The sequence below is a fragment of the Aulostomus chinensis genome, chromosome 20, assembly GCF_037954235.1.
Source record: "Aulostomus chinensis isolate RoL2024-O1b breed Wild chromosome 20, RoL_Achi_v1.0, whole genome shotgun sequence".
Taxonomy (NCBI): domain Eukaryota; kingdom Metazoa; phylum Chordata; class Actinopteri; order Syngnathiformes; family Aulostomidae; genus Aulostomus; species Aulostomus chinensis.
In genome coordinates, this window is record NC_141339.1 from 25,449,184 (window position 1) to 25,477,083 (window position 27,900).

Below are 27,900 nucleotides of genomic sequence, written 5' to 3' on the forward strand. Positions count from 1 at the left end.
GGAGGAGTTAGGTCACTAATGGGCAGTGAGAAAGCAGACAGAGAGGTTCACTAAGTGACAAAGAAAAATGGCAGACCAAGTCAATAACTGGTCTGGCTACTGGGGACCATTATTACTGATGGACAGAAGGATGAAATGTTGCTCTTATAAAACTGTTGCTGCCACCATGTGACTGAACTGGTCCATGTGTTACAATTCTGGAGTCTTCCATTAAAGTCCGGTTTGCTAGGAAGCTAATGATGCTAACAGTTACATAGCATCATTCATGCTGCTGATTCACTGTCCCACCCAGGCTGCTAAACCACCTCAAGCTAGCACGCTAACACTCCTTACCAGTCCTCCTTAATGGCAGCTTTTACAGAAGGTGTAAACTACAAACATGGCAGCACAGATGGTCGAGTGTTGCAAGATATTCAGCAAAGGAGTCGGTTCCATTTTACACCGTAGAGAACAGGAGAACCCTGTTAAATTAATAAATTACGATTAAATGTTCATAGGTGATCCACTCGTCTCTGGAAGAAACGATGGTGATCCATCTGTTCAATCACTGATTAACGAACTGATCGCCAATCAGAGCGAGCCTAACTTTGACACAACCTGACAAGACAACTTCCTGTAGGAAGACAAGCAGACATTAAGGTCTGGCTTAACAAAGTCTTGGACATGTTTGTCACGTCACAAACCAGAGTCAGACAGGGGGACAGAGACCCTCCTCTAGGCTCCAGGGAGCTGAGGCCCTGCTAGCTAGCTCAGCACAACGAATTGTAGTGGGTGGGGAGTGTTAGCATAGCTAAGCATACCCATCAAAAGTAACCACTCTGGCTCTAGGGGAAGATGAATAAAAAGAGAATCCAACATGGTGGCATATTCTTTAACGAAAAGAAACATCACACAGGAAGTAAACATGTCGGGAATGACAACAAACCAAGACTCACAGTTGTCCTCCACATGTTTGTTGACATCATCCTCTGCAGGGAAGACTTGATTGATGGCAGCTAGAAACGTCTGATGTCGGAAGAAAAGACATTTAATTAAGATGAAGAATCTGTCAATCAATACTTGATCTATGACTTACCCCCCAGGAACATTGTCCCTACAGGACGCAGTGACCAGTCCAGGACAGTCTTATTCATGTAAATTCGACCCTTTTTAGCTGTCAAAGTTCAAATAATGACAGAAACTAGCTGTTGTTCCGGTCCCCATTTCAATGTCCGTAAGTCAAGTACAGACATTCCAAAATACTACTGAAATAACAAAGCCCTTCTGCTGTCCATCATTCTGTCTTCATAGGCAACAGGAACAGTAAATGACATGTGAGCTGATGAATTTAGCCACATCAAATGAATTGACCACTTGGGGGCAGCAAACATTCATGATCTCATCATCATCAGTTGTCATACATGTTGGCTTGTAGGTTAGGGTACGGTAGTTTATGTCCACATCCAGCAGTCACGTGATCAAGAGAGTCTTCTGACATCAGCCGCCTGCTGTTCACAAGGCTCTCGCTCCCAATGATCACCATTGCAGGGGCAATGCAGTTCAAGGCAATGCTTCCCGTGAAGCCGATGGAGAGCAGAGCCGAACCGATTCATCTCCTTCAGACGACTGAAGCTGAGCTTTGAGCTGCTGATAAGTAGACGAACTTGGTGAGAGCCTTGGGACTCAACCAACGCAGGAGCGCTCAGAGCTGGTTGTTGGTGTGCTTTTGTTTTTATCCGATCTTGAAGTCCTGAAGTTAAATAACCACATGGCGCACAACAGCAGGGATGCGTGGAAAACAACAGTACATAAGAAGGTAATGGGTGTAGGCCATTTACATACTTAGGAAGTTTACATACATAGATGAAGTATGTAGGACATTTAAGTACGCAGGAAGTTAACGTCCCTAGCGTGTAATATGTCGTAACATACATAGGAAGAAAACATACGTAGGAGGTAACGTACGTAGGAAATTACATAAATAGGAAGTGTTTACGTATGCAGTATGTCAAAGTATGTAGGCAGTTAAATAAGTGGAGAGATGAAGTACACAGGACCTAAAAGTATGTCGGGCATTTTGGTATTTTTGAAGTTATTGCGTGTAGGACGTGAAAGTACATAGGAAGATAAGTCATGTACTACAAGTTCCTACTTCAGTGCTGGACACATCCTAAGTCTAGGTGCTATGTCCTTGTGGTACTCGCCACGTCCGTAAGGTTCAGACAGGAAGTGGCTGCCCCTGTTTTTCTGCTCTTCAGCACCGGATGCTGATGTGCTTGTGTATTCCATCATGGAGGACTGGAGGTGGTTCAATAATAGGACCTGGACGTCCTCAGAAACTCAACTGGACTGCCAGAGGGACGATGTGGTCTTTCATCCCAGCAGTAAGTGAACACATCGTCAGATGGACACTGGTACAAACTGGCTGAGGGGAACAGACGGGTCTTTGTTCTGGTGCAGACACTGCTCTGTGACTTGGGTTCTACTTTCTACTGTAACGTGCTCTCGTTCAACTCGCAGTTCAGTTTAAATAAAGAGGTTAAAGACAAGTTGACATGAAGCAGAGCGAATGAGTGATTGTGGAAAAACAAACGTGTCATCAGCCAGACGGAGGGTTGTTATCTGGTCAGTAAACACAGGGGAGACCCCTCAGTTATACAGGTTACCATAGCGACACTGAACCCATGGTGGAACTGTCAATTAAGAACCAAAGAGGGAAACATGCTAATGTCACCAAATCAAAGGCCTGACAGACTCCTCACACTTGTCCACATTTTAATAACCCCCTACATTGGTGACTTGGTTCCGCCCAGCTGGTCAGCAATGGGCCAGAACCAGTTAAACCTGCAGGTTATCCTTGCTCACCTTGCCCTTCTGTTTGAGGGGTTCGATGGTCAGACTGTCAGTGCCGATGTCAACGATGGTTCCGAGCTGGAACCCGTCTGATGGGTGAGGCGCCCACACGGGCTTCCCATCCTCCATCACGCCACGTGGAAGGTTCTGGAAAATATGGTGACTGTTAATGACTGTGGTGATTTAGCAATCCAGTAATATTTCTATAAGGTCAAGGTGGAGGTGAGGCTCAAGTTTATCATGTATTCTAGTGAATGTGTTTCATGTCCTCTTCATAACAACTGTCAATTGCTGCATTGTTATTTGTTGCTGCCTCTCCCAGAGGGTCATGTGATCTGGACGGACAACCTGCTGACAGTGTTGACGCCATACAGGAAATGTAAACATAGTTACAGACAACGACAACTCCGCCAGGCATGAGGAACGTCTCTGGCACACCTCTGATGTCACATTCAAAGGTCAAAGGTTCATTTATTGTCACTCCGCTATGCAGCACTTTATAGAGCGAAATTTATACTCAACTTCAAAGCTGAAAGGAACTTCACCTTATTTTTACTTTTGAATTAAAAAGTCTTCAACGGCGTCATTTCCATCACGTCGACATGAGTGACGGTCAGTTGACGGAGTCACGCATTTAACCCTCAGGTGTTGTCGTCAAGGAAACAAACGCACATGTCGTCAACATGATGGAAGGCTCACGATGAAGGTGAAACGCATCATCACACGCATGTAATCAAAGTGTGACATCCCACACGGCAGCTTCAATCTGACTTCTTGATTGTCACCTCATCAGAATTAAATTATGACATCATGATTCATATTTATGTCACGTGTCATGAAAACAACCTTCCTGACACATTCGAATGAACATTTCAGAAGCAGGTCACATGACTCACATGCTTTCAAAGCCTGATCTTCTTCAGAATCCAAGGTCACGTAATTACAGACACCCACCTGACCACTGACCTCAAAGGCTTGTGTGACCTGTCTGCATGCCACAAGTGCATCTTTACCCAGCATGCACCGGGGCCTTGCCCAGGGCAAAGGCTTGCCACAGGGTGTGGTCTGTGTGGTGACATCAGATGGCAGGTGACTGAATGTCCCAACACATTCAGAGGCAAACGCACACACCCTTAAAAGCAGGATCTTCCTGTCAGGTCACCTGTGATGACCTCATCAGGTGACAACTGTCCACCACTGACCTGCTTGAGAGGAAGTGAGAGGAATGTTGACAATGGTGGCAAAACGTGGTGCCCTTGGATATGCTGACCGGTAAAAAAAAAAGATGTGTAAAACTGTTTAAAGATTGACAAGTCCTCGTCTTCAAGTCAAAGTCTAACGTCCATAAAAGAGTCACGAGTTGGACACTTGACACAGACCACGCCTCCTTCCTGCCTTGCCAACTGAGACGGGATCGAAGGTGTGCCATCACAGACCACTCAACACAAGTCTGCTAGATCGAAGCGAAGTAAAATCTGGTCAACTGGACGTAAGTTTATCTTGAAGACGTTTCACCTCTCATCCGAGAGGCTTCTTCAGTTCTAGTGAAGAGTGTGGAAACTCCAGCTTATAAACCTATGTGGGAGTGGTCAGTGCTATTGTGGTGGAAACGACCCTCCCCAGACTCACCTGGCCTCCCCAAACGACAGTCGTTGTGAGGTGTCAGGGAGTTTCAGGGGTGGTCGTTAGGGAGTTTCACCGACCACTCAGATGCTAATGGGCTGTGCTGGCAGCAGTCGTTCCACATGGGTCTTTCAGCTGAGCTCTTTGGGGAAGCTTTGAAAGGACTTGGTTGTAAATAGGTGAAAGGAAATGTCGCAGTCCACCTCCTCTGTTCAAAGATGGTTTCTCTATCTTGACGTGGATGGCTTCTTTAACTCCTCTTTCAAACCATCTGTCCTCTCTGTCCAGGATTTGGACATGGTCGTCCTGGAAGGAGTGGCTTTCCTCCTTGAGGTGGAGGAAAACCGCTGAGTCCTGTCCTCCAGAGTTGGCTCTTCTATGTTGGGCCATGCGCTTGTTGAGGGGCTGTTTGGTTTCCCCTATGTAGAGATCCGTGCAGGCCTCACTGCATCTGACAGCGTGTACCAGATTGCTTTTCTGGCTGTGAGGGGTGGGATCTTTGGGGTGAACCAGTCTTTGTCTCAGAGTGTTGTCTGGTTTAAAAGACACAGGGATGCGGTGCTTATTATAGATTCTCCTTAATTTCTCAGAAACCCCTGCCACATAGGGGATCACTATGTTTTTTCTCCTGCCTTCTTCATCTTCCCTCCTCCTGGAGCTCTCCTCCTTTCTGGACCTGGAAGAGGATTTTACAAAGGTCCAGTCTGGGAAGCCACAAGTTTTAAGTGCTCTTTTCAGATGCTGCTGTTCTTTTTTCCGGCCTTGGACGCTGGTGGGGATGGTCTCCGCTCGGTGTTGCAGCGTCCTGATGACACCTAACTTGTGCACCAGAGGATGGTGAGAGTCAAAAAGCAAGTATTGGTCAGTGTGGGTGGGTTTCCTGTACACATCCACCCTCAGGCTCCTGTCCTCTTGAACGTAGACGTCGCAGTCCAAAAAGGGCAGATGGTTGTCTTTCACATCGTCTCTGGTGAACTTGATGTTGACGTCTACCGAGTTGATGTGTGCTGTAAACGGTTGTACCTCCTGAACCTTAATCTTCACCCAGGTGTCATCAACGTATCGGAACCAGTGGGTGGGGGAGGGTCCACTGAAGGAAGTCAGGGCCCTCTGTTCCACCTCTTCCATGTATAGGTCAACCTATACATGGAAGAGGTGGAACAGAGGGCCCTGACTAGCCACCAATGTTTAGCATGTTAGCAACAAGACACTGATGGCCTGGACCACCATCTAATGGTTTCAAACTAATTTGGCCAGAGGCCTAACCTAGTAACCTAACCTAGTAGCCGACATCTGACCTAGAATGTCTAAATAATACGCAGCTTTCCTGAGTGGCGAAGGCGTCACAGTTGACCATCAGCTTGGGAGAAACCAGCAGGAATTCACCCCGGGGGGATTAACTCAGGTCAAAGTCCACAAGAATAAAAACTCTGACCAGCAACTGCAGTGACTCGACACTCTTCCATGACCACGACCCCCTAAATCCTGCAGGCACGCTTGCAAGCCAGCAGATGTGTCTTCCTCCAAAAGTCACCAGTTTATGATCCTGCCGGGATCGGTGGATGAATGGCGGCACTCAGAGCCACAGGTGGGGTTCGTTCATGTTGACACGATGATGTCACACTGATTCAGTCAGCTGAGCTGCAGCAGGAATAGGAAGTGCTTGTTCAAGCTCTAAATTGAGTTTAAATGATGAAGCAGTAGAAAACTGACACTTAAAAGAGTCCGGAGTCTATTTCTGCTTCAGCAGCAACTACAACCTAATTCCTACAGAGCTCTGGTTGCTAGGAGACACGCAGGCTTCTCACTCTTCCACGCCAAGTCTGTCTCCAACTGGAAAACACACAAGAGACGGATGACACGCATGGCTGAGGGCTCAGAGGTCATGTGGCAGTAACGAGACCATGTGACACCAGAGATGTGACGGACAGACAGTGGCCATATCACGGACGACCTTTCTGTCTTGATAAAGGTGCTCCACCGACCTGAGGTCTTTCTGGGTGGTCTGGCCACCATTCCAACCTGGGAACAAATTCCTTGGTTTTATTTTTTTCGAACTTGGCCAATAAGAGTGACTCTGATTCTGAGGTGACCCGGCCCGCAGACCCCCAGCCAAGCATGGTGGCAGATTAGCAGATGGTGTGAAGGGGGACACCTCAGGGCACCCGTTCCCCTCATCACAAAGACTTGCCAGGGGTGACACCCCCTACTTATCTAACTCACATCAATGAAGACCCAAATGAGCCCACGGCTCATCACTGCTGCTCATGTTGGTGTGGATATTAGCCATTAGCCGCTATTGGCTTCCAACAGTCTGGCTGGTGAGTTTAGGAGCAGAGGCACATTAACTGGATAAAGATGCACATAACCAGCTTAACCAGCGAGGCACTTGGACAGCAGCCGCCATGTTGGACGCCAAGTAGTCTAACTTCTGCCTGGAACCTCGACATCCAGCTGACCTGGAAGCTGCTGCAGGAGGGGGCGCTGCCCCGTCAAGGTGCACGTGTCCCGCTAATCACGCGCTGGACTTTGAAGCTTCCGGTGTCCTGATGAACACCAAGAGGAGTGCACGTCTCATCAGGAGTATTCGAAGTAGCAGTAGTAAAAACCTCAGTATTAGTAACAGTGGGAACACGACTACTACTGTAGTAGTGTTACTTCATCCTGACAGGCTTTAAAATCACGACAAGAATTTGAAAGCGGCTTCCGCTCGGGACCACAATGAGCACAGAAAACTTACATAACCACCAATCACGCAGAGTCACGCAGGGACTGCTTGAGCCGGACACATCCGACAGCTTCAACCGCGACTCTCGCGTGAAACACCGTCACTCCCGTGTGCGCGCGGGGAGGCCGCAGCAGCTCGACAATAACAAACGACGTCCCGTCCGGACTCTGACCCACAACCCGAACCGCATCAACACCCTGGTGTTCCGCTGCGACTCGCTCGTCCTCCACATACGAGGACAATCAACAACCAACCGACGCCGGTACCGGTTCCAAAGACCCGAATCTCCAGTTCGGTCTGCGTGACTCTAGGACCCGGTCCACTTGGCGCTGCCGGCAGCGATCAGTAGAAAACTCGGAGTTGCTCTGAAAAATCAACGAAAGGGGAGATTTTATTAGCGCCGATTTCTGAATGAGCCGCACACTCGACGAGAACAGACGCAGTTTTCCGCTCGGGAGCGACCTCACACTCGGAATCCACGAACCCTGAAATTGAGAGCTTTTCTAAGGGAGCCCGGCGTCATCGCCTGACCGTCGCTTCACCCTCCTGTCAGCGAGCAGAAGCGGTTCAACCCGGGTACGGATCCGACATCTCCGTCGTATCGAGGTTTCTGCCGCGGCTCGCTGCCCCATGACCGCGGAGTTCCACCCGGGGGAGTGAGTGGGAAGCCGCCGAGCTGCTGCTAGCCGGGTCGCTAGCTAACGTTCTGGAATCTGAGCTCCGACGCACCTGGTTCGAGTGTCAGCTCCCGCAGCTTCAACTCTAGATGACGTGGGCGGGACAAAACGAGAAGGAAGATCCCGTCCGAAGCACCGCTCGCCGGATGTGCAGGTGATCAGAGTCCGCTCTGGCTCCTGGGCCACAGTCCCACCGCCCTGCAGCCTCGAACTCCCGCAGCGATCCAGGGAAACTGCCTCATGACGTCACGAGCCTGGACGGGTGCTCATGCTCCTTCCTGTAGGAGGCGTTGTCGAGCCTTGCGAGCATGCGCGGATCCTGCTTTGTCGCGTAAACAATATAAACTCCTGAAATTCTGAAAACACTTGCAATATCTGAAGCGGACTAAGAAATCAAAAAGGAAGAACTTCACGTTAACGAGTGTCCATCAGCTGACAGGCTCACGGGCGGCGACTGGGACGCGTTACCGGCACAAACGTTCTAATCGAACCTACTGATCACCTCAAAGCGGATATCGGCTCGTCATGGCAGCCACATCGATGAGTTGAGAAACGAACTCAACTCCGAGCCAGATTGACGTTCGTTGAGGCGGCGACGTCAGGGAGATGTCGACCCTGCTGTATTGCCATGGCGACGACGTCCTAAACATTATTCAATTACTTAATTAAATTAGTCATTAAAAAACTCAACTTTTTAAAAACTTTTTTAAAAAATTAAGAAAAACTTGTTTTGTTAGTTTCCCTCTCAACTCAATTTGTGGATCAAATGTGAAGTTTGATCATAGACAGGAAGGTGTTTTGGAGCCCCGGTGGAGCAGTGGTCCTCACTGTGGCCCCCCATCAAGAAGGTTGTGGGTGGAGCAGTGGTCCTCCCTGTGGCCCCCATCAAGAAGGTTGTGGGTGGAGCAGTGGTCCTCCCTGTGGCCCCCCAGCAAGAAGGTTGTGGGTGGAGCCCCGGCTGCAGCACGGGGTCTTTCTGGGTGAGTCTCCATGTTCTCCCTGTTCCTGCTGGGTTCTCTCTGGTACTCCAGCTTCCTCCACAGTCCAAAGACATCAAGAGGGACCAGGTTAATCCAGACTCTAAATTGGCCGTAGGCGTGGCTGGGAGAGCCAATGGTTGTCTGTCTCTATGTGTTGGCCCTGCCATGGACTGGTGACCTGTCCAGGGGGAAGGCTGCTGGGATAGGCTCCACCCCCACCACCCTGAACAGGAGGAGAGGGGGAACATGGAGGGATGGATGATGGAGGGAGGGAGGAATGGATGATGGAGGGATGGAGGGATGAATGGATGATGGAGGGATGGATGGATGGAGGGAGGGATGAGGGAGGGAGGGAGGGATGATGGAGGGATGGATGGATGATGGAGGGATGGAGGGAGGGAGGGATGATGATGGAGGGATGGATGGAGGGAGGGATGAATGGATGATGGAGGGATGAATGGAGGGAGGGATGATGGAGGGAGGGAGGGATGATGGAGGGATGGATGGATGATGGAGGGAGGGAGGGATGATGGAGGGATGGATGGATGATGGAGGGAGGGAGGGATGATGATGGAGGGATGGATGGATGATGGAGGGAGGGAGGGATGATGATGGAGGGATGGATGGATGATGATGGAGGGAGGGATGGGCCATCTTGAGGAACACCTCTGCTGAAGGGTCCACACCCAACGAGCCGTTGCCGTCCTGCGTTCCTGCCGTCAGAATCAGACTCCCATGTTTCTGTCGTACTTCAGAAATAAATGCAACCTCTCGACATCCAGAATTATTCAGGTACTTGAGTTCAATTCCTTCAAGCTAGAAGGTCTCAAGTCCCCACATGAGCAAGTCGGACTGAGTGGGGTTGAGTGGAGGGTGGAGGAAGCCTCGCTGATGGAGACGTCTCCATGGCTCATGGGAGTCAGACGACAACACAAGGAAGACTCAGGCAGCCGCTAGCATTTAATTCATTCAACAAGCAGCGAACCATGTCTGTGACTCCACTTCCTGTAAAGTGACCCCGCCCACAAACAGCATCTGTCTACCTTGTTTTTATTATTATTAACATTATCATTATCAATATTATTCTACACAACTTGAAAGCATAAAAATGTGATGCAAGAGCAGTACAGTCTCTTCTGCACAAGAACAAGGTGAAACATAACTTAACAGCGTGAATTACAAAGGCAACGCAAACCTGCGGCGTATTTACACGTCATGTTTATTCCAAGTTAAAGGTGTTTGAATGTCTGTGGTTGATAGCGAGTCCAGGAAACCAGCAGCGTACCATCAACCCCCACCCCCACCAGGCTGGACACTGGGAGGGGTTGTTTCAGGGGCTGATGGGCAAATGAGGCAGCGCCCCTGTGGACCCACAAGTCTCTTCGATGTCAGGCTCCTCTGAGGAGCCGGGCTCTGCCTCCACAGGTTTCTTATCCAAATCCTGCTGTGCCTGGAGCTTCAGGATCAACCCCCGGATCTCCTCACGCTTCATCTTCATCCGCTGCTGTGGGAACCAGTCCGACAGGTTCATGGGCAGGTGGAAACTGGAGATCGGGTTCTGCAAGCAGAGACAAACAGGATGTATACGTAAGAGCAGCCATCTTGGACTCTTTGAGATTCCAAAGACTCTCGGACAGAGAAGGTAGATGGAGGTTTCTGGTCTTCTCACCTCGAAGAAGCTCTCCACATACTGCAGGATGTAAACACCGCAGTCGCTGAAGTTATCCTGCTGAGGCACTCGAGGACTCGAGCCCTTCATTGTGTCCTTCCCGAAGCTCCGCTCGCTCCCTTTACGCACCTCCCACTCCACCTCCAGGTACCTAAAATGAACACTCACGAGTTGGTTTCCCTACTTGCTGATACCTTCACCATCAGTGGTCACCATGAGAACCCAAACCAATGACCGCACAGCAGATGTCTGTGACGTACAGGCCCTCCCAGACGGTGCCAATTGAGTTTGCTGGTTATCAAACACACCTTTATTGGATCCTGTTGCAATTTCAAATAAAAGCAGACTGCCAAAACAGAGCTTTTATTGTGAAACAGCCACAAGAAACACATTTTTGTCACAGGGTTTAACACCAACTGTGACTGGATATCAGCTTGCCTGAGCCATGACCATGGTCACCACTTGAGTCAGTGTGCGTCTGTGTGTGTGGGGGTTTGTTGTGTGTCTTACTCTCTTAGCGTCTTCACTACCGTTGACCTAGCCGGACCTCTCAGTGAGTCCATGATGAGGATACACGGCCTGAAGAAGAAACAGATGACGTGAAAAAGTGTTCACCAGGCTGCAGCATTTGAGTGCCGGCACGCCCCACAGGTCAACAGCAGCAGTGTCACTCACTGTCTACAGAGGTTTGCTCTGGAGTTCAGAGTGGAGGCGTCGGAGCTGAGGGCGTCGTCTGCTAGCGTCCCATCCTCGCTGCATTCGTCCTGCAGAGTCCAGCCAAAGTTGAGGTCAGATGTTACTGTCACTGCATCACTTGGTGGCCAAAACAACTACAATGGCGAATACCTGACAGGAGCTTTGGTCGTCGGAGAACGTTAATGTGTCGTCTCCATTTCTAGAACTGTAGCAAACGCTGATTCTGTGCAATTCACCTGAAGAACAAACAACACAAGGATGCAATTGAACTTCCTGTTTCCTGGCGTTCACATATGGCACATTTAACATGAAAAGTTTGAACTTCAAATACTCTGAGGTCAGACATAGCAGGATGTAAACAACCTTGTTCAGGTTCCAACCTGTCATCACCAGTCCAACTCACTTGTGTACTGTTGTTCAGTTACAGTGGCATTCTTGACAACGTCGCTGTCAGTCTGAGCGTCTGTGGGTGCCTTGAGGGCAGCAGGGGACGGATCACCGGGGGAGCTGTCCAGTACATCTCTGTCTGGGGACAGTGGCCGGCAGTGGTCTGGGATGCCCTCTTCTGACAGTGGCTCTCCAGTTGGGGTGGCGCTGGGCTCATAGACTGGACCCTCAAGACCCGGGAAGCAGATGACTGCCAGGTACCAGTGAGCTCTGATGAGACAAGACCCAGGAGGCTTTTATTTTGAAGTTATTATCGTGGACCATTGGCCTCCATTGTTGTCACTGTAAACTCCCATCAGAACCAAAATCTTGTCCAGAACCATCAGAGCCACAATCGTCATTCATGTGAGTTTGGAACATTTCTGGTTCCGAAGAGCGAGTGACTGTCAGAGAGCGCAGAGAGAGGGGGAAGGTTGGTGTTTGCACGCTAGAGCGATATTTCATTATTTGGGGCAGGGCGGTATTAGGTGGATGCGGCCCGGTGGAGCAGTGGTCCTCACTGTGGCCCCCAGCAAGAAGGTTGTGGGTGGAGCAGTGGTCCTCACTGTGGCCCCCAGCAAGAAGGTTGTGGGTGGAGCAGTGGTCCTCACTGTGGCCCCCAGCAAGAAGGTTGTGGGTGGAGCCCCGGCTGCAGCACGGGGTCTTTCTGGGTGAGTCTCCATGTTCTCCCTGTTCCTGCTGGGTTCTCTCTGGTACTCCAGCTTCCTCCACAGTCCAAAGACATCAAGAGGGACCAGGTTAATCCAGACTCTAAATTGACCGTAGGCGTGGCTGGGAGAGCCAATGGTTGTCTGTCTCTATGTGTTGGCCCTGCCATGGACTGGCGACCTGTCCAGGGGGAAGGCTGCTGGGATAGGCTCCACCCCCACCACCCTCAACAGGAGAAGAGGGAGAACATGGATGGAGGGAGGGATATTAGGTGCTGGTGGCCACACCCCTGACCCTCACATGAGAGCATTCCATCGACATCCTTTTAAATGACAATCAGACAAATGTCAGACTCACGATTCGTTGATAGGGACAAAGATGAAGTCCTTCTGGAACAGGTCCACATGGCGTGTCCACGTCTTCACCCGGTTGTGCTTCCTTTTCTGTATTCTGGACACAAAGGTGAATCGTTCAGAGGCCAGATGCTATAGCAGAGGCAGATGAAGGGGTGCGCTGGTACTCACGGCAGGTTGGCGGTGTCAGGAAGGTTCCTCCTCTCACGCTGGTTCAGCCTCTTGTAAAAGAAGGAGCTGAAGACGTGGATCCGCTGGGCATCTTCTTTTTTCAATTTCTCTAAAACTAAATATCTGATAACCAGGAAAAGCCACATCAGTCACACATCTGCAGCCTCCTTTAGTCTGCGGAGTTTCTCAACAAATGATAAACGTACTTTAAATAAAAGTCTATGATGACGTCGTTGAGGAACTCGCCGTCATTAAGGCAGTGGAGGTCTTCGTTAGTGACAGAGATGCCACCTTTGGCCGGAGGAGGCGGATACACCATTAACCTGCCAGACAAACATGGAGACACTGAGGATGACGGACACACAGAAAAACTTACTCCCTTCAGTGACTGTCTGGATGCCAACAAATGCCACGTGTACGAATATAACAATCTTGATGACGTCACGCGACAGTCACCAGATGTTCCTGGATCAGCGGAGCAAATGACCCTTCAGTGGCTTCCTGAAACTGACACATTTCACAGGTTGGCCATGCTTGAGACAGTCAGGATCGGATCGAACCCAAACATCTGTGACCAGTATTGAACACTGAGACAATTAAGGCAAGCGAGCGGAGCAGGGACTAGAATGTGACGTAACCACACAGCGGGGCTCTGATTGGGTAACTTACCCGTCACGTGGTCTACTTCCTATCATCCTGGCCTCGGTGGAATCCTGGTCATGGCTCGGTGAAGTCTCTTATTCTTGGGGGTTCTGTTTCACCACTTGAAGCCTCGCCTGTCTGTCCTCCCTCACTTTTAGTTGAAGCAAAAACCCCTGACGAGCAGCAGGCGTCACGCCGCCTCCACGTCCTCCATTGTTGTTGTTGTGTCACACACTAATTACACCAGGGAACTCTCAGCTAGTGAGTCCAGCCACGCTGACGTGGTACCAGTGTGAACACACCTGTCCTGAGCCGTACCAACCCGAGCCCACCGGACCCGAGCCGAAGTGAGCAAGTGGAAACACACCCTTAGAACATGTCATCAGACTGCATCACTCACTTAATGATTGGTCCAGAGAAAGTGGGCTGGACATCCGTCATGTCTTCATCGTCATCCTCCAAATAGGCGCTACTCTGCTGGCGAGTGGCCATCCTCGTGTGTATGGGCACAATGGTGGGCGGCGCCGGGGCAACCTTGGTGACCTGGCAGATTTTGGGAGATGTTTGTGCCGGCTTCACCTGCAGAGATGAACAGGAGTGATAACATTCTAACTCTGCCCACAAGTTCACTTTAAGACTCAGAGAACACGGCCAGCAACTATGGGAACGGTCGCAGTGCTCCTGAGCCATGATGTCAGGTGGCCACATGGCTCCACCCACCTTCTCCTCTTTCTGCTGGGATGCCTTGTTGTAGTTGACCAGGCGAATGTTGGCTTCCTCGAAGGACAGCTTGGTAGGGAAGTTGCTGAGGTTGTTCGTGCGGCCAATCTCTCCCAGGATGTCCTCCAGGATCATCTGCTCCTTCAGTGCCAGGCCGTTCTCGAAGATCAAGACGATGTACTTTTCGTCTGACTCTGGAATCACAATGGTAGATTTTCTATCTGACGATTTTCACATTTGTTTATAATCTTCTTCAGAAACAAAACTTTTTCTCAGACGGACTGTTTTTTCACGTTATTATCAAGATGGAGGTTCTCCAACCTCGTGACCAGATGTCATTGGAGAAACATACAGTGGTGAAGTCATTTCAGTTCAAACAGAAACATCGCCTCACAAGCGCCAGTTTTCTTGCTCGATTTGTTTTCTTTTGGTGTCTGAACTCACGGTCTCCAGAGCAGTCGTACCACTGGCCTCCCTTCTCCGCCGACATGTTTAGCTGCTGCCGCAGACGCTCGCAGCCCTCTGAGGTTGTTTGGAAGAACAAGACCGGTAGCTTGCGGACGCTGCACCACTCACAGCTTATCAGCTCTGACGCCTGGAGACAGATTTGCTCCACACTACCACGCTCCGCCCCTGGTGACAAACCACCGCAGCAGGAAACAATAATAAAGATTAATAAACATGAATAAAATACCCAGCAAGTCCGAAACTGTTCCAGCGTGTCTGGGGTCAACATGGTAACAGCAGAAGTGCTGACTGAGATTAGGTCTCGGTCCAGCTTCTATCTGAAACCATAAAAATGCTTCACATGAATCAATAGCGAACTGATTTGATCAACATAATTGACACATCAGGAGGTGAACTGGGGGAATAAAAGGCATGGCGTACCTTCGGTCTCCAGCTGGATGTGGTCGATGGAAAACTGAAAAACAAGAAAATAAACAAGGTCATGTGTTCAACATCGGCAAGAATTTATGGTCATTTTCTTGTGCTGTGTGCTGGACTCACAACGGCGGGCTTGGTCACCATCCTGCGTAGAGTCCCCACTCTCACACTACGACACTCCAGGATGATACTGGCACACTTACTGGACATGACCTTTGGCTTCTTGGGTCGCGGCAAAAGTGGCTCACCAGGGTGATTCCCAAACTAGACAAAGAAAATAGACATTAAGAGGTTGCCACCGAGTTTCTCCTTTCCCTCATGATGATGACATGCAAGAAGTAAATGGACTCAGTTTGGCACTTGTTCAACCTTGGTAGCTGCTCAAAGCTTTGCACTGCCAACTCATTCACACTCACACACAGCTGGTGGCGCAGCCACACAAGGCATCAGCCGGCTCATCGTGAGCAACCACGGGTTCAGTATCTTGCTCAAGGACACCGATTCAGTTAGCAGGGAACTGATGGGGAACCATTTGGTTGCTAGCCAGCCACGATCTTTGAGCCATGCTGCTCTACACCACCTGTCATACAACCATCATTCATGGTCAGGAAGCTCATGCAGCGTTCGTTCTTGTGAGAGGCGTTCCTGATATTCCCACCATCACCTTCCTATCAGTCATGAACATGAACCATCTGACCGTTAAAGAAGCGTGGTGTGATCAGTGAGTCCCACCTGATCCTTCATTCTGGCTCGCCGTGGTATTGTGATCTTTGTGCTGACATCTTCAAAGAATTCAGTACTCAGCTCTTCCTGCTCTCCGGTGCTTTTCACCGCTGCCTCCACTCGGCCTCCAGAGGGTGCTGGTGAGGAGTGGGCTGAGTCTGCAGGCCGCGGGGAGATGCTATCAAGTCTGTTGACACTTCCTGTGCTAGCGTTGTCAGCCTCGTCATCACTGGACAAGATGACTGGACAGGAACAGCACAATAGTTTTACAGTCACAAGAGCGGCATGTTTTGATTAGATGCGTTTGGTCCTGTTGGTTCTGGCACCACAGATGCCTGTGGATCGTGGCATTGGGCCGTTTTGATAATCAGAAATGTTACCACAAATTGTCACATGACTCAGTCACTCAAAAAACTCCAATGAGACATTCTACGTAGCAGCAGTGACAATGATCACATCTGCAACTTTAGCCCGCTAACACCAGCTAGCCAGCTCAATGTTACAGCACTGGAGGATCCAGACAGTGACTGTCGAACTGGTCAGGCACCACTAACACCAGAATAAGCGCTAAGTTCCTGCTCACTGTATTGATGTACTCACTTGGGTCATTGAGCTCATGTTGCCCTGCCGCCACCCTCTTCCCTTTAGGCAGGTTCCTGGCACCACAGCAGCCCGATGTCACAGCTAACAGAGGAGACCTGCCGTTGGTGCTTGTGATCCGTATGGGTAGAGTCTCACTGCGGGCTGGTGCCCTTGAGGTGGTGGCTGGTTTGTAAAAGTTCTGCTGCGGGCTGTTTGGTCCGGGGGAGGGCTGCGATCGGATGGGGGGTCGGGGGGTCGGCAAAGACAGTGTGACCTGCTGACATGCCAACAACACTGGATCGTTGCCACAGTTTGGACACTTGCCGCTGATGTCGCCGGACTTGTTGCACTTTCCGCACAATGTTTGATAAACGTTGACCCGCAGAGGCTGGCGAAGAAAACGTGTTCACCTTCAGATGAGACAACTCGGGGAGCCAGCATGAGATTAACCCTCACCCATCAGGGAAGATCAGAGTCCATTCTGTTTCTTACCTCTGTTGGTTTGAGTGATGAGGGGAAACTACAGCCTCCCTCCAGTGGTTTCCTCTTCTGCTGGATGCGTCGTTTGATGTTCAAGGTCTCATCTTCTGAAAGAATTGATCAATACACCAATCAATCCTTCATTTCGGACTTTGATCAGTGAAGCAGTGCAAATACAGGGTTCCCACTCTTTCCCTGAAATTGTTTTCCAGGAAATTTCCAGCGGCTACAGAGACGAGTTCTGACATCAGACGCTACTCCACGTCTCTGCCCCCCTCACCCTTTGGAAGGGTTCTTTTCCACAGTTGTAACTTGCATTTATCCAGATTGTTTCCATGTCTGTTACTCAGACATTTGATGTGCAGTCTATGGCCATAATTTATCTATGAAAAATAGTTATGATGTCTCGCGGCACTAAATCCGTAACTGTGTCTGAAAAGTCACTAAATCCAGCAACAAACTAAATTGAAAACCCAGGGTTGCAGGGTTGCTCGACACAAATGAAAATTTGATTGGCCGGTGGCGTCACGCGGGCGCTGCGCCAACTAGAAGCAGAGAAGCGCTGGGCTCAAAAAAGGTGACAACAGACATGCATGCGAGTAGCTTTTAACCCATGAGCATTCGCTCACAAGGCAGGGGGAGGATAAATAATTTTCCAGAAAATATTAACCGTTTCCAGGACATTTGTCCTTTTTTCTCATTTTCCATGTGTTTTCCATGACTAGAAAATTGGTCAATCATTTTCCAGGTTTTCCAGGACGCGTGGGAACCCTGATGTCCTGGTCAAGCTGAAGGATGGGATCAGGCCTTTTGTGAACACTAAAACATTACTGAGGCGTTGAACTGTTCTGCAGTGCTGATATTTGTCCAATCACCAGGAGTCACTGTAGCGTTGATGATCACCCTCAGATAAATGATTCAATGGATTTAAAGAAGTTGAACACACACACACACACACACACACACACACACCTGGCGTCTCTGGACAGGTGAGGACGATGCTGTCCACTTCCACCACCTGCTGCTGCGGGGTGGTGAACTCATTCCTGAAAGCACGACAAATATTTGATCAGTACGAGTTTATTGTGAAACGACGTCAGCATTGGACGACTAATGTGAATAAAAAGTATAAAACAACAAAGATAATAACTGATCCACCCAAAATGAAAGCAGATGTTACAATATTCATTCATAAAATCAGACCAGCTCAACGTCGAGGAAAATCAGAGGTCAGGGTCAAACATCATTGCTCACCTGAACGGTTTCATCATAGCAGAGAAATCATCATGTGATAACACACGACCATCCACACACACAGGAAGTATCACGTCACCAGGAAGTGACACATGTGTCGGTCGTGACCCTGATCTCACCTGCCCTTCAGGTCCAGGCTGCGTGAGGACGGACAAAGAGGCAGCAAGTTCTCACTCTACATCAACGCATCGGGTGCTCACATCATCGTCATCAACACACAGCGATCGGCATGACGGACACACCCTCTTTCAGTTGTTCAATCCAGCTGAGTGTGGCAAGACTCAGGGGTCGCTGACTGTGACCTCAGCCTGGAGGCATGTCCTGGGTCAACATTATAAGGTCTTTTAGCTCTGTTTGATCTCCATCACTACCCAGCCTGTTTCGCGCATGTGTGAAGAGGCCGGCCATCTTGGACAGGGAGGTTCGGCGATCCTCACCTCATCATCAGTATGAACAAGGGAGATGATGTCGACTGCAATATCCACCATGAAAATGTATTTATTCCTATTACAGATAATTTCCTGTTGATCAAGAGGTCTTGTTAACTTTTCAACAGCTTGGAAACAGTGGAGAAGTTGTAGTTCCAGAACACTGGGACTGCGCCCGTCGTAGTAGCGAGCCTGCACTCGAGCCAATAGGGTGGCAACTGCTTGTGCCCGCGTGAGGAGGTACGAAACCCATCGTCTCCTCCACCCTGACAACCACGTCTATCCCAGTGTCTTCTCAAGCCAGAGGCTCTTTTGTCTGCAATGAGCTGCGAGTGGATCAGGCAGGGAAGGCTGCTGACCACAGGAAGTCTGAAGACCGACCCAAACCAGGAACTAGATCAAGCATTTCTGGTGGAACTCAGAGGAAACATAAAGCTACATGATATGTTGATAGGCTGAACCCCACCTCTGGACAGGTTTCCTGATTGCCGAGGTCATGTGTGCGTGCTGGAAATGGCGCCCCTGTAAAACGAGTCCTGCTGATGGCGATGGCGATGGCGCCGGTCTGATGACATAATTGGTTCTGTTGGGGATGGGGGAAGACGTTGCTACTGTGAGAGGGACTTCGCTAAAAGAGAGGAAGAATAGGCTGTGTCAGTCTCATGCAACTGCATCACTTTGATCGTGACGCCATCTTTGCTCTCCTGCTGTCATCGCTGCTGTCGTCTCAGTTTCAGATTTATGTTTCTCAGGAACTTCGGCCATGTGTCACTAAAGGTTGGAAGCTTTTAAGAGGAAGCTCACCTGAGCCTTTTGGGCACCAGCTTGTTCAGAGGCCTCATGTGGTGATTGGGCCGGTTCTCATAGGTCCTCAGGGGGTCCGCCGAAGTGAACTGTCTGAGAGACGGAGACTGCAGACACCACACAGACAGCGCTCAACATGCATGTCGTTAAATGCACATGAACACACGTGTCAACACACGCCCCCCGTTCTTCTGGAATAACCTTCCTACTGCTATGAGACAGTTAACTCTAAACTTCAGGCTCCTCAATTCAGCCACCTCGGTTGGTGGTCTCAGTCTCACTGGGGCTTCTCACCCCAGGAAGTTTAGTTTAGGTCAGTGATGTCTGTGTAGGTCCTCATTCATCCAGGTCATCGTAGATCGAAGCCAAGTAAAATCTGGTCAACTGGACGTAAGTTTATCTTGAAGACGTTTCACCTCTCATCCGAGAGGCTTCTTCAGTTCTAGTGAAGAGTGTGGAAACTCCAGCTTATAAACCTGTGTGGGAGTGGTCAGTGCTATTGTGGTGGAAACGACCCTCCCGAGACTCACCTGGCCTCCCCAAACGACAGTCGTTGTGCGGTGTCAGGGAGTTTCAGGGGTGGTCGTTAGGGAGTTTCACCGACCACTCAGATGCTAATGGGCTGTGCTGGCAGCAGCCGTTCCACATGGGTCTTTCAGCTGAGCTCTTTGGGGAAGCTTTGAAAGGACTTGGTTGTAAATAGGTGAAAGGAAATGTCGCAGTCCACCTCCTCTGTTCAAAGATGGTTTCTCTATCCTGACGTGGATGGCTTCTTTAACTCCTCTTTCAAACCATCTGTCCTCTCTGTCCAGGATTTGGACATGGTCGTCCTGGAAGGAGTGGCTTTCCTCCTTAATTTCTCACGTGAGAAATTAAGGAGAATCTATAATAAGCACCGCATCCCTGTGTCTTTGAAACCAGACAACACTCTGAGACAAAGACTGGTTCACCCCAAAGATCCCACCCCTCACAGCCAGAAAAGCAATCTGGTATACGCTGTCAGATGCAGTGAGGCCTGCACGGATCTCTACATAGGGGAAACCAAACAGCCCCTCAACAAGCGCATGGCCCAACATAGAAGAGCCAACTCTGGAGGACAGGACTCAGCGGTTTTCCTCCACCTCAAGGAGGAAAGCCACTCCTTCCAGGACGACCATGTCCAAATCCTGGACAGAGAGGACAGATGGTTTGAAAGAGGAGTTAAAGAAGCCAGAGTTCAGCTGAAAGACCCATGTGGAACGGCTGCTGCCAGCACAGCCCATTAGCATCTGAGTGGTCGGTGAAACTCCCTAACGACCACCCCTGAAACTCCCTGACACCTCACAACGACTGTCGTTTGGGGAGGCCAGGTGAGTCTCGGGAGGGTCGTTTCCACCACAATAGCACTGACCACTCCCACATAGGTTTATAAGCTGGAGTTTCCACACTCTTCACTAGAACTGAAGAAGCCTCTCGGATGAGAGGTGAAACGTCTTCAAGATAAACTTACGTCCAGTTGACCAGATTTTACTTGGCTTCGAGTTTAGATCAGTGATTCTCAAACTGTGGTGCGCGTACCACCGATGGTACATGGAGGAAGCAGGAGAAGAAAACTTGGAGTAGCTTGGCTGAAAAATGAGCTGAATACAGCAAGCACAGCCTGCTGCTGCTAATCTAATGTTGGCTGCTAATGTTGGCTGCTAATGTTGGCTGCTAATGTTAGCTGCTAATGTTAGCTGCAAACATTCGCGTCCCTCCTCTCTGAGGTTTCTGCCTTTTGTTCCTGTTTAAAGAGTCCTCAGGAAGTGGTTCCCCCTGTGATGGAGGGGCTCACGACAGGCGGTGCTGTGTTGTGTACAGCCTGGAAAGCTCCTCCCTCCTCACATCTGTCATTTTGAGCATATTTGACTGATTTGTTCTGAGTCATTACGCGCGACCAGGGCAACCTCCTGGGACCCATACAAGGAACATTTACCTTCTTCCCCTCGGGAGAGGTGGGCTGGTCCATGTCATCCATGGTCACCACGTTCGCACTGACAGGAAGCACAAGGACAGGTGGAGGTCAGAGGTGTGTGTGTGTGTGTGTGTGTGTGTGTGTGTGTGTGTGTATGTGTGTGTGTGTGTGTGTATGTGTATGTGTGTGTGTGTATGTGTGTGTGTGTGTGTGTGTATGTGTATGTGTGTGTGTGTGTGTATGTGTGTGTGTGTGTGTGTGTGGGTATTTCTTAGCTTAAGTAGCAAGTCTAACATCAGAATGTCGTCTTGGACCATTACATCAACTATGCCAGCAGGCGTCAGGAAACTCTGAGGTGGAAGTGATGTGGCGGCACCTGGACGAGGGCTTACTCTGGTCTCGCGTCCTTTTCTCCGCCAGCAGACACAGCGAAGGTCCAGCTGTGCTTGTAGCCTCCATCAGGCCGGGTCTCGGATCGATCCAGGGCTGAACCAGAAACCAGACTCACGTTAGACACACAGGACCAACAAAGCAGCTGCCATCACAGGAAATAGCCATTTATCAGGGCACCAGGTAGCTGAGCCGATCCAGCTAGCTACCACACAGAGCTGAAGAGATGGTAGAACTGCTGGTGGAACTGTTAGAACTCGAGTGAAACCCTCCAGCCTCCAAGTGGGTTCAGAGACTGTGGAAAACTGGAACTCTGAAGATTTTAACTTTGTTATTATCATTCCAGGTGAGGACATTGCACAGGGACCGAGTGCTTCGCCTGGACTGTGCAGCTGTAGCTAGCTGTCCAAGATGGCAGACTTTATCTTCAGAGTGCGATTCACGTACCTGTATCGACAGGTGTGTCAGTCAATGATGAACCCAGACGCATGAGCACCAGCTGATGCTAAAAACAAGCATGTCTGTTTCTTGCAACGGAGGGGACACTGCACTCTGGTGGTTTGAGGATCACAACAATCTAACTGTTTGAGATGTGACATTTCTACACGAGGAGAGTGAACGAAGAGCAACCAGGAGAACTGGTGCCTGGATGAAAATGAAGAATGCACGGCGCTGTGCTGGTTCTGGGTCAGGATGAGGATGGCCTGGTCGACGGGATGCAGGGCTGCTGCAAGACTCTGTTCTCACATGTGTGATGAGAGAACATGACAGCAGGGAGGAGTATCAGTGCAACACTGAGAAAATATTTGCAATACTACTTTGCAGACCCCGTCTGTCCATCAGTCTCTCCTCCTTTCTCTCTCTCTTTCTCTCTGTCCCTCTCTTTCCTTCTGTCTCTCTGTCTTCCTCCATTCTCTGTCCATCAGTCTCTCCTCCTTTCTCTCTCTCTTTATCTCTGTCCCTCTCTTTCCTTCTGTCTCTGTCTTCCTCCATTCTCTGTCTTTGTCTCTGTCCTGCTCTCCTGCTCTCTCTCCGTCCCCACTGATCCTGGATCTGCTCCACCTTCCTGCTGGTAAAGGAAGGTTCTGGTGGCTGCTGTTGCAGGATGTGCTGCTGATGGAGAATTGTTGGGTGGAGGTTCATTGAAGGAGGGAGGTGCTGGACCTGCTCTACTTGGACAGAGTCAGGACAGAACTTTGGTTGGAGTTTGGAGCTAAAGAAATAAATTGACTTGACTACTTTGTACTGATTTGAGTGCACAGTCCTGCTGGTGACGTGTGTACACAATAGAAGACCAGCTAATTCTACAGTGACACACTTCCCCAAGGAGGAGGAGTAAACGTCCGTCCCCGATGAGGTCATCACAGGTAGCTGCTGCAACGCCGTGACCTCTGACCTCTGATGGACACCTGACAACACATCACCCACACCTGGTACATCTTCGCTGTGACTCGAGTGAGACCCGGCACGCATCGTATGTGTTTCCGCGGCCTCTGAGCAAGACATTACCAGTGTGACGGGTACTTACATGGAAACCATCGAGCAGCTCTTCGGTTAAATGTCTGAGAGCTCGTTGCAGCTCTACGTGCCGTCCAAAGGAGCTCTCATGACTAGCGAGGCTGTTCTTGGCCGTTAACTTCAACATGCTCATTAGCAGCTCGGTGGCAGACGAGAGCAGGCGAAGGGACCAGAACTAACGGGAATATTCCGGTATTTGTGCCAGAGCCTGAGCAGCTGAGGCAGGAAGGCCCGTGTCTGCTGTCGGTACATCGGCTCACACTGCCAACGCAGCTAACGTCAGAGCGAACGGAGCTAGCCCAAACATGCTAGCTCCCTTTCCGGTAATGTCCCAACGGACCGGACCGGGGGTTCCCCCATATGCCCGCAGACCTGTGCTGTCACGAACCTGAAAATGGGGGGATTGGGGGTTCTAGCAATGCTAACATTAGCCACGGAGCTGCATGTATTTTGGACCGTTTATATGACAGTAGCGGACCTAAGAGCTGTCTGGCAGGTGGGGATTCGAGGACCGTGAACGGGGAGGAGGCCTCCAGGAGCGCCGGGGCCGCGGTGGGGGTGTCACGGCTTACCTCGGAAGAAGTGGCCTCTGTTGTGGGCCATGTTTAGTCCATGATCCTGCTCAGACGAGTGCTGCTCATCACAGACCGGAGCCGCGTAGCAAGCTAGCGGCGGAAATGCACGTCCACCGGAAGCCACCGGAGGCCACCTTCACAATAAAGTGTTTTCACAATCGTGCTCCTGAAAATTCAGGTTGTTACACACATTTCTCATTTGTTGGTCATAAGGGCATCAGCTTTACGCAAATGTAGAAAAACAGAAAGTGAGGTAAATACATTTTGATATGAATGTGGAAGGAAGGTTATGGGAAGGCAAAGTAATCAAATACATACAGATATTCTAAAGTACCATTTAAGTAATGACGTATACAAAACCCGCCGGAATTTTCACGTCTGACATTAAATTTGTGTCAGACATAAAATTTCTGCATGTATTTAGAATACAATAAAAACAGTATTGTCCACCCAGTGGAACCTGACCACAGCGCCCCTACTGGTGGGTAGGTGGCGACAGCGGGGTGGGGGCAAGACAACGAGTCTCCTTCTTATGTGAAGACATTTGAGTGCACACTACGGCTGTAGCTGTTGGGGACATCCAAACACTTTAATGAATGTTTACGGTTTAATTTTACACAGCGGTTGAAGACGGATGGAACCTTGGACCGGAGTCCTCCATCTTACCGCTGGGCGACAGCGGTGTCACTCCGACCAGCTTGGATTGACCTCATCGGTTGGGAGAGGCTCCGCCCCCCGCGACCCCCAACAGGATAAGCCGTAGAAAATGGATGGATGGAAGTTTGTTCCGGTTTACAGCGACTGCCGGTGCTTCGATCACACGACAAGAAGGATTTCAACATGTCGGGAACAGTGTGTGTTGGCCCAGATCGGAACATGAGCTGAATTAACCAGACGAGAGCGGTCATTACTTCTATTAAGCTGAGTCATCCGCGCTGACAAAACTGTTTTGGTTTTATTTTGAAAGTTATTTTAGGAAGTGAGCTTCTACGGTTTGGCTGTGGTTTAACGTTGACAGCCTTCACACAAACCTGCTGAGAACTTTTGATTCCTACCAACAAATACTGACCGGTCTGTTTCTGCAGGAAAGACACAGCGTATCAAATTAAACGTTCTAAAGCGAGACAAAAATGAGGTAAAGGCTGCAACGAAACAAACAGGTAACATTTTGAAATATGTTTGTTTGTAAATCTGTGTTGGCGTTAACAGAGATGGTCATGGAGGGCTTGTGAATCTTTATTCCTGAGATGACAACGATGACCGCTAGATGGCGATATGGCTCCCTGAACGACACAAGGCATAAGTCGGTATCATGACGTGACTTCTCTTTACTTGACGAATCAGCTGGACAGTCTGAAGTCCTTAGACTCCCTGAAACATCTGGTTACCATGTCGATCTGATCCAGTCAGTTGGTTTAAATGATCGGAGCGTTAAGTTCAGTCTCGACAGTAGAATTCAGAATCATGGTGAGACACAAGGTTTGGTCACAAGGATGTTCATAATTACAGTGATGGCGAACAATTCTACAAGCCCCGGCTTGTCCTCCAGCATTCTACAGCATTCCCCAAGCACCTCCAGGGTCCTCCAGGCACCTCCAGCGTTCTCCAATGTTGCTCAGGGTCCTCCAGTGTTTTCCAGGGTCCTCTAGCATTTGCTAGGTTCCTCCAGCATCCTCCATGATCCTCCAGCATTTTCCAGGGTCCTTCAGGATCCTCTTGCGTTCTCCAGTGTTCTAAAGTGTTTGATAGAGTTCTACAGGGTCCTCCAGTGTTTTCCAGGGTACTTTAATGTCCTCCAGCATTCTCCAGTGTTTTCCAGGGTCCTCCAGGCACCTTCAGCATTTTTCAGCATCCTCCAGCATCTGTCTCCTCCCTCAGCTGGTGGACAGCAAAACCTTCTTCATTTGTACGGACCGATTCAGTAACTTTCATCATTTCATCCAGTTCATATCTGACTGTGGTCATCCTAACTTCCTTTCCTCGTCCCTGCCAGGAGATTCCAGTTCTTCATCATCACGTTCCACGCTGTCAGCTCTGCAGCTGATACCTTGAAGCTCTCAATAACTCCACTTTTATTGGCTGAGTTGTTTCTCAGAAACATTCCTCACCTAAGACCTTGTGTCATATTTGAAACTTGAGGATTTTAAAACATTTCTGAGGGTTGGAAGAGTGTTTGGCTTAGCAGTGAACTGATGTAGCTCCGTGGGTTACAGGAACAGCTGACCTTCAGGCAGAGACTGTTACATCCTCCTAATAGTCTTCATGCCAAGCTAAGCTAAGCTATGCTACGTGGCTGCCCTAAAGTTAATAAGTAAAAAACACTTGTTGTTTGAATATTTCTCATGAACACCAACAGTTTCTCCGTGAATGACATCATCATGACATCAGTGCACTGTAGCCCCATCAGTGTCTTTGATCCACCGCCTTCTGTCTGTCCCTCCATCTCATCCTTGTTGAGGTGACACATCTGGAGGCTCAGCTTGAAGACATTTCTTCAAATTTGGCACTGGGACTCAGAAATTAACTGAAACAAATTAGGTAGTCAAAGGAGCAGTGACCATTCAACACCGGAATGCCAAACAGACAAGGACGAGGAGGGGCAGTGGGAGGAGTCTGGTGGTCTGGTAGTTCAGCTGCTACTCCCCCCCGCACCTCTGATGAGAGCTCTAGTTATAAATAGTAGTCAGTTAGAGTTCAGGAACAAGGCTTGAAATCATCAGGAGACTACAGAAGGAGACGCTGGGAGGACGAAGAGAGGAGGAGAAGGTGGACTGAACAGCTGAAACACGGCAAGGAAAAGCAGGTGAGAAGTTTGATGTCACCGACAGCTGATGTATTTTACAGTACTAATGATAGTCAATACATCTGAAGTTGAATTCAGGAAAACAAGCTGTAAATGTCGAAAGGTAGCGGGCATTTTTGCAGCCTAACCCTGAAGCCTCCATTTCACCTCCTCCTCAAGCCTGCAGGCTGTCACTCAAACGTCGTTTGTTATGATTACAAATCACACGGTAGCTTCATTGGCTGATGAACATCCAAGGAACAACCATGCTGGATGTGACACCAACAAGAACTTTACACTGAAGCCTGTGAAGACTCCAGGACCACTCCTAAGAGTCCAGACTCCAGGACCGCTCCTAAAAGTCCAGACTCCAGGACTGCTCCTAAGAGTCCAGACTCCAGGACCACTCCTAAAAGTCCAAACTCCAGGACTGCTCTAAGAGTCCAGGACTACTCCTAAGAGTCCAGACTCCAGGACGGCTCCTACGAGTCCAGGTACCAGGACCGCTCCTAAAAGTCCTGACTCCAGGACCACTCCTAAAAGTCCAGACTCCAGGACTGCTCCTAAGAGTCCAGGAACATGCATATGAGCCCAGAGTCCGGAGTCCAGAGTCCAGGACTGCTCCTAAAAATCCAGGATCGGACCAAAGAGTCCAGAGTCCATTACCACCTAAGAGTCCAGGATCGTTTTGACTTGTCCAGAGTTTCTGACTGCTCCTAAGAATCCAGAACCTTTTGTAAGAGTCCAGGGCTGCTCCTAAGAGGGTCAGTCACCTAAAATCATTCACGTAGCAGCATTGATCATCTACCATCATCAATCTCCTAGCATCATCCATCACCTAGCATCATCCATCACCTAACATCATCCATCACCTAACATCATCGATCTCCTAGCATCATCGAACTCCTAGCATCATCCATCACCTAGCATCATCCATCACCTAACATCATCCATCACCTAACATCATCGATCTCCTAGCATCATCGAACTCCTAGCATCATCCATCACCTAGCATCATCGATCTCCTAGCATCATCAATCTCCTAGCATCATCCATCACCTAGCATCATCGATCTCCTAGCATCATCGATCACCTAGCATCATCGATCTCCTAGCGTCATCCATCACCTAGCATCATCAATCACCTAGCATCATCGATCTCCTAGCATCATCCATCACCTAGCATCATCCATCACCTAGCGTCATCCATCACCTAGCATCATCCATCTCCTAGCATCATCCATCTCCTAGCATCATCCATCACCTAGCATCATCAGTCACCTAGGATCATCCATCACCTAGCATCATCCATCACCTAGCATCATCGATCACCTAGCGTCATCCATCACCTAGCTTCATCC

General features: G+C 49.5%; 3 protein-coding genes across 17 annotated transcripts in view; 1 reads left to right on the top strand and 2 right to left on the bottom strand.

The window, feature by feature from the left end:
• Positions 1-8,125, bottom strand: part of LOC147243472 (unconventional myosin-VI) — a 48,810-nt gene extending 40,685 nt beyond the window's left edge. For 2 of the 8 annotated variants that reach the window (XM_086189982.1, XM_086189978.1), the window contains exons 1-3: positions 7,668-7,788; positions 2,845-2,979; positions 936-1,005 (exon numbers count right to left, since the gene is read on the bottom strand). In XM_086189982.1, coding sequence (XP_086046108.1) covers positions 936-1,005; positions 2,845-2,979; positions 7,668-7,706 — 244 coding nt within the window. In that variant the 5' untranslated portion in view covers positions 7,707-7,788. Of the gene's footprint in view, positions 1-935; positions 1,006-2,844; positions 2,980-4,461; positions 4,605-7,195; positions 7,621-7,667; positions 7,789-7,912 lie in introns of those variants that run through there. The other 6 variants (XM_086189986.1, XM_086189981.1, XM_086189983.1 and 3 more) reach the window with 5 other exon arrangements.
• A 1,694-nt stretch (positions 8,126-9,819) lies between these two features.
• senp6a (SUMO specific peptidase 6a) lies at positions 9,820-23,892 on the bottom strand. 6 transcript variants are annotated; one of them, XM_086189106.1, is made up of 23 exons: positions 23,756-23,892; positions 21,668-21,761; positions 21,297-21,354; positions 19,343-19,449; positions 19,005-19,121; positions 17,829-17,902; positions 16,869-16,963; positions 16,395-16,764; positions 15,804-16,036; positions 15,195-15,335; positions 15,075-15,108; positions 14,631-14,819; positions 14,187-14,380; positions 13,867-14,045; positions 13,031-13,147; positions 12,825-12,947; positions 12,658-12,750; positions 11,609-11,862; positions 11,356-11,441; positions 11,185-11,273; positions 11,020-11,088; positions 10,510-10,660; positions 9,820-10,398 (listed from the first exon to the last, which is right to left on the bottom strand). In XM_086189106.1, the coding sequence occupies exons 1-23, from the start codon at positions 23,784-23,786 to the stop codon at positions 10,171-10,173; spliced, it is 3,126 nt and encodes a 1,041-aa protein (XP_086045232.1). In that variant the 5' UTR covers positions 23,787-23,892; the 3' UTR covers positions 9,820-10,170. The 6 variants fall into 6 exon arrangements, with proteins under 6 accessions (XP_086045232.1, XP_086045231.1, XP_086045230.1 ...); XM_086189105.1 differs by having other exon boundaries at positions 9,821-10,398; positions 16,869-16,960; positions 19,005-19,166; XM_086189104.1 differs by having other exon boundaries at positions 9,821-10,398; positions 19,005-19,166.
• A 356-nt stretch (positions 23,893-24,248) lies between these two features.
• Positions 24,249-27,900, top strand: part of LOC147243474 (filamin-A-interacting protein 1-like) — a 29,476-nt gene continuing 25,824 nt past the window's right edge. The window contains exons 1-3 of one of the 3 annotated variants that reach the window (XM_086189101.1): positions 24,249-24,918; positions 25,568-25,664; positions 25,752-26,561. The gene's annotated coding sequence lies outside the window, so the exon portion shown is untranslated. Of the gene's footprint in view, positions 25,665-25,751; positions 26,562-27,900 lie in introns of all 3 variants that reach the window. The other 2 variants (XM_086189100.1, XM_086189102.1) reach the window with 2 other exon arrangements.

Coding starts and splice junctions, on each gene's coding strand:
- senp6a (XM_086189104.1), bottom strand. CDS start 23,786: ATGGCCCACAACAGAGGCCACTTCTTCCGAG. Junction 21,355..21,667: donor GAAAAGGACGCGAGACCAGA/GTAAGCCCTCGT, acceptor GCTTCCTGTCAG/TGCGAACGTGGTGACCATGG. Junction 11,089..11,184: donor AGAGCAAACCTCTGTAGACA/GTGAGTGACACT, acceptor TTTCTTCTTCAG/GCCGTGTATCCTCATCATGG.